At 55.7% G+C, this 5607-nt stretch overlaps 1 protein-coding gene across 1 annotated transcript in view; it reads left to right on the top strand.

Annotated features, from left to right (window-relative positions):
- USB1 (U6 snRNA biogenesis phosphodiesterase 1) overlaps positions 1–4787 on the top strand; it is a 7141-nt gene extending 2354 nt beyond the window's left edge. The window contains exons 2-6 of the mRNA XM_009290803.1: positions 215–398; positions 1019–1072; positions 2241–2346; positions 3222–3305; positions 3599–4787. Coding sequence (XP_009289078.1) covers positions 215–398; positions 1019–1072; positions 2241–2346; positions 3222–3305; positions 3599–3703 — 533 coding nt within the window. The 3' untranslated portion in view covers positions 3704–4787. The remainder of the gene's footprint in view (positions 1–214; positions 399–1018; positions 1073–2240; positions 2347–3221; positions 3306–3598) is intronic.
- The last annotated feature ends 820 nt before the right edge of the window (positions 4788–5607 follow it).

Raw genomic sequence — 5607 nt, 5'->3', positions numbered from 1 at the left:
CCCCCCCCCCCCCCCCCCCTGTAGGTAACGGCGGCCCGGGACGGGACCGGGAGGGGAGGGCGGGACGGAGCCCAGCCGGGTGGGGTCCGACGAGCCCCCAGGGTCAGCCGGTGCACGGCGGGGACGGGAGCCCTGGGGGAGCCGCCTGTCCCCGGTGGGGATCCGCGGCCGATGCTCCGGGGAGGGACCCGGCTCTGACCGCGCTGCCCCGCAGACAGAGTCCAGGAGGAATTCCTGGAGCTGCTGGAGCTGCTGGTCTCCCGCGCTCGCACCTACGTCTCCTCGCTGGCTGCCATGGAGGAGTTCCACCTCAGCCTCTCGCAGTGCGTGGTGCTGCGCTACCACTGGATAGACCCCTTCGTCCGCTCCCTCAAGGAGCGCCTGGCCTCCTTCGACAGGTAGGGACGGCGGAGCCCAGGGAGAGCGCTCCTCGCACCCTTCCCTCTCCCTCGGGGTCTGTGTTTCACCAGCATCCGCATGCTAAGTCGTCTCTGGGAGCTGGTGCTGCACCAGTAAAGCCCTGGGAAGCTTTCCTCTCTGCCTCGTGATCCGGCACCAGACAAGTCAGGCTTTCAAGGACGAGGCTGGAGCTGTGCATCCTGCAAACCATGGATGGTTTCACTGCTTACTGGCTCAAGCGCCTGCTGAGCATCAGCTGCTTCAGGGCTTCTGTTGCCACGCGGGCTTTGGAGGGCTGGAAACCAGGGGGGAATGGATTAATTTGAGCCCAGAAAGGTTCTGGTTGCACCGATTCGGTCCGATTGCGGCATGCATTTGCCTTTATCTTTCCACAGCTCGGTAGAAATCCTGTCCCCTCTCCAGGAGGGCTGGAAACCAGGCAGGGGGGAATGGATTAATTCCCAGAAAGGTTCTGGTTGCACCGATTCGGTCCGCTTGCGGCATGCATTTGCCTTTATCTTTCCACAGCTCGGTAGAAATCCTGTCCCCTCTCCATCCTCTTTTTTTTTTCTTTTCTTTTTTTTCCCCACTAGCTGAAGTAGGTTCTTTCTTATTTCAGGTTCTTCTGCGTGGCTGACCAAGTGAAGGTTTACACCAACCAGAACAAAACCAGGTGAGCGAGCAACGGGGCAGCCTGCCTGCCTGCCTGGGGAGAAAGCTGGGCCAGGTGCTGGGTGGATGGGAAGCATCGCCCTGCCTGTCCCGTGGTGACCGGGCTGAGCATGTGACAGGGCAGTATGTGATCACCTTGTCTCCAGAGGTTTCACACCTTTCCCCAGCCACTTGCACAAGTTTTTACCTTCAGCACTAATTCTCTGCAAGCCGTTGGTCTTGTTAGTGGTGGGGGAACCTCAGACTGCAGGATTTCAGTCTTCTGAAGAGAAGAGGTCTGTTCACAACATGACCTGAGGCAGGCCTTTCTGCTGGGGTTAGATTTGTGCTACGGTTTCACAGCAGCTAAAGGAGGCAGCTGTGTTCGCTGCCATCTCCTGTCTGGTTTGTTCTGCGGTTTCGCAAACCCTCGTGCCAGCGTGAGCAGCCTGGGGCGAGCAGAGCCGGCGGCCACCTCTTTTGGCAGCAGTGCCGGTTGTGAAATTGTAGCGCAGGTCTTCCAAGAGCTGGAGAGAAATAGCTTAGATGGTGCTAATTCTCCTGGGTGTCAGCTCAGAAGCCTGATTCCAACTGAACACAATTAAGTAGTTTAAATGTCAAAACAAAGGTGGTTAAAATTGTGAAAAGTTGCTGAATCTAGCGGGAATGGCAGCCCACGATAGTCATGGACGGGACGAAGCGGATCCTGGGTGAGACTTAGTCTTCCCCTCCACTCCTGGAGTCTAGAAGGCGTCATCCAGACAGTCCTTGAGGAGGTACCTCTTTGTCACGTCTCTCCAGCTTGGTACTTCCCGTTCCCTGCTTCCTCTCTGGTAAAACCCCTCTGACAACTTCTGCTTTTTGAATGCGGCTCCTGCACGGCACGGCACGGCACTCCGCTGACATAGCCATCGAGTACATCCTTTGCCTGGAAAATGAGTTTTCATGTCCCAAAAGGTGCTGAGTTAATCTAGTAAATCTATGTGGTATATCATCCAGTCCTGCCTCTCCCTGCTACCACGTCTTTATTTCTGTTTTTCTTCTGAATGCTTAAACCTGGCATTCCTCAAATTATCTTTTGTTAGGGGGTAGGGAATTTGCCTGGTAGGAATGCAGGGCTAAGTATGCTTACGGCTGTGCTTTCTGCAGCATGAAAGGGTCTCTCCTTGTCTCTCCTTGTCTTTCTTTAGGACCTTTATTGGCTTGGAGGTCTCTGCTGGGCATTTCCAGCTGCTGGAGTTGGTCTCAGAGGTGGACAGAGTTCTGGAGGAATTTGGCCTTCCCACGTTCTACAAGGTGAGGGGTCTCCCACTTACTTCCCTGCCGGTCCAGAGATGCCGGCTGGATCCTTGCAAGAGGTCCATGAAATGTTCACCCCAAATAAACAGGAGCGGGGAGGTTAGACTCTGAAATGGTCTCCTCTGGGCTGGTCAGTGATGCTCATACTTAACACCCTGGACATGATCTTGCTGAGAATGGGACTAGCGCAAGCCTATGACTTCTGTATCGCATCCTGTACAGGAGAGTAAGGATGTTAACTATCTGGTGGCCTCTTGAGAACCGGGTTTCTGGGGCGACGGGCCAGATCGTACGTCACGGTTGCTGCCCCGCTGTGCGTGGAAGCAGGGTTGTCCTAGGATAGAATGGGCTTAGGGAGAGCACCATGGGACTGAGGGCGATGCTTGTGCCTCTTCCTTGGGCAGTTTCCTGGGGCATTGGTCCAGCCTCTTTGCTTGGTACTAGCTTTGGGGACAGGTTTTGGATTTTGAAGGGCCAAACCCTGATTTCTCTGTCTCCAGAGCTGAGCAGGGGGCTCTTGTGGGTTATTCAGAAGTGACCCACCTACACACTCCAGGACTGTCTGTGAGAGGTTCTCTGTGCAGTTGGAAAAGCTTCTGCAGAGTTGACCACAGGGAGGCTGGGAACCAGGCAGCCTTGCCCACTGGTGTCCAAAAAGGCTGGGGTGGGGAGCCCAGGACTCATCTCGCCCCCAGCACTGCCCATATCAGCTCTGCAACTGTTGAGCTGGCAGAGGGGGCTTCCAGCTTCGGGATCCTCCTGCCTCTGCGATCCCAGGCAGGGCAGCATCACACCAGATCTCCCACTGCGGCTCCGTGTGTTGAGCAAAGCCTCCTTTAGCCCTTGCAGTCTGATCCCTGTTTTGTCTTCAGGACCCGTCGTTCCATATCAGCTTGGCCTGGTGCGTCGGGGACCTGTCCGGCAGGCTGGAAGGGCAGTGTCTGCGGGAGCTCCAGGTGCGTCCCCACGCAGTGTGGAGAGCAGGGGAAGAGCAGAGCTGGTGTCCAGCCATGTCTCCCTGCCAAGGGCGGAGAGTGGGAAATTCTCTTCACTGAGCAAGACAAACTTCACTGGGTTGAAAGAAGGGAAGCTTTTGGGGGGAGCGTGAGTTAATCACCCTCCAGAAGGGAAGTCAGAGGCTTCCAGCCACAAACGGCCTCATCTCTGACTTGGTTCAGAGAGGGAGCCGCCGACTCCTTCCTCTGGGAGATCCACCCTCCTGGTGCTGACTCCTGCATCTGTTTTCCAGGACATCGTGGACGGGTTTGAGGACTCGGCGCTCCTGCTGCGTGTCCAATGGGAGCAAATCCGCTGCAAGTCGGGGAACAAGTACTTCTCCTTCCCCTTGAGGTAGGGGCCGGTGGGGCTGTGCGTTTCAGAGCCTCGAAGACCCTGATGTTCAATCAAGAACCGTTCTGCAGCGCAGCTCTGAGTGGTGCAGGCTGTCACGCACCTCCCACGCTCTTCTTGCCTGCTCAGCATCTCTGGGGTGTTTGTGGCCTCAAGTCGGGCTACTTCCAAGTTTGAGTTGCTGGCTGAAGAAATGTGTGTTTGTAGCAGATTTCGTCCTCGCTGCTGTATGTGCTGCAGTCAGCACCAGTGGTTCCAGCCATCCCACGGTCGCTAATTTTGCTGATTTTTTTTAAAAAAAGAAAAAAAAGTCTCTGTAAAAGCCATAGATGCCTTATGGGAAGGAGGAAGAAGGTAGCGTGGGAAGCTGTTGCTAAAGGGAGAGTGTCTCGCACGGTTGGAAATAGCACTGCCTGATTGTCAGGAGGCTCTGAGCATGCTTTGAGTAGGAAGAGGTGAGGACATGGAGCTGGACTCTCTCGCCAGAGCATCTCCCTACTGTCAGCCAGCTCAGACAAGTTCCTGGGTCATGTGTCCCTCTCACACTGCTGCTGCCTCTACAGAGAAATTTCAGTATCGGCTTTTGCCAAACAGCAGAAGATGAAATCTGGAGGGGAGAGGTTGGAAACCCCTTGTGTTTCAGTGCTCCAGGCTGGGTCTAAAAGAAGAGCTTTGGTTTAAGATCGTGTGTGCCATAAGCCCAGGACTTTTTTGGTGGGCTGTGTCTCCTGAGAAGCTTGCTGCTGTGTGTGGGCGAGCCCAAGAGAGGGCAGTGTCAGCTTTTGCCTGAGCTGGAAGGGCAGTGCCCACGGGTGAGTCAAGGGGTGGCAGCTCCTGCCCAGGCTCCATGCTTTTGCCCCGTGGGAACAGCACCCCCAGTGCCGTGATGACCCTGGGGACAGCGGGGCTGGACTTTGTCCCTTGGGAGAAGCTCTTTTTTAATCTTTTTGTTTCTGCGGGGAGGTTGGCTGCAGCCTCTCAGGTATTCAGAGCAGGACGACAATGTGCTGCCCTGAATCTTTCATTCCACGTCTGTCTGATGAAAGACTCTGGGACTTCTGAGCAGTAAAAATCTGTCTCCTTGTGTCATAAAATTGTTTCCATGGTATATTTCAGCCGTTCCCTTTCAGACATGCCCAGCTCCCACAGACTTCAAATGAGGCGATACCTGCAAGCACTTCTGCGAGCTCAGTGCTGCGCTGCCCGTCCTTGCACGCGAGAGAGCCTGGGGGCTTCGTGGCTGTGGGAGCATCTTGGCATGGGTCATGATGTCTGCCAACACCCGTGCAATAGCTGGTTCTCAAAATCCTTAACAAAATTCTGTTAAGTCTGTTGCCAGTTAGTTTCTGGGATTGGGGATTCTTCACCGTGAGGGTGGTGAGGCACTGGAGTAGGTTGTGGGTGCCCCCTCCCTGGAAGTGTTCAAGGCCAGGTTGGACGGGGCTTTACGCAACCTGGTCTAGTTGAAGATGTCCCTGCCCACGGCAGGGGGGTTGGACTGGATGATCTTCAAAGGTCCCTTCCAACCCAAACCATTCGATGATCGTATGATCTGCGTGTTAAGGCACATGATTACACCCGGAGTTTTCTTTTGGGGAAGGAAAAGCAAACAAAGATGGATATATTTAGCCCTTGGGGACTTCCAGTGAAACTGGCTCCGGCACGACCGGTTTCTCTGTGGTCCGAGTCCCGCAGTGCCAGGTTAATGCTCAACCAGTGGCCCCGCTCCCTCCCTGGTGGGGCCCGGCTTGGCCCATTGCCCTGTTTTGTAACTCCGGCGGGTGTCAGGGACCCCGCTCCTGGCTTCGGGGACGGGGGATGGAGCCGGGCTCGGTGGCAGGGCCGCGGGGACAAAGTCCAGGGATGGGCAGCCGCCAGTGTAGGCCGAAATGGCGGGTGTGAGCGGGG

The sequence above is a fragment of the Aptenodytes forsteri genome, unplaced genomic scaffold (genome assembly GCF_000699145.1).
Source record: "Aptenodytes forsteri isolate BGI_AS27 unplaced genomic scaffold, ASM69914v1 Scaffold14, whole genome shotgun sequence".
In the NCBI taxonomy this organism is placed as follows: domain Eukaryota; kingdom Metazoa; phylum Chordata; class Aves; order Sphenisciformes; family Spheniscidae; genus Aptenodytes; species Aptenodytes forsteri.
Note: the sequence above shows the minus strand (reverse complement) of the source record. Positions and strands in the feature narration are given on the sequence as shown.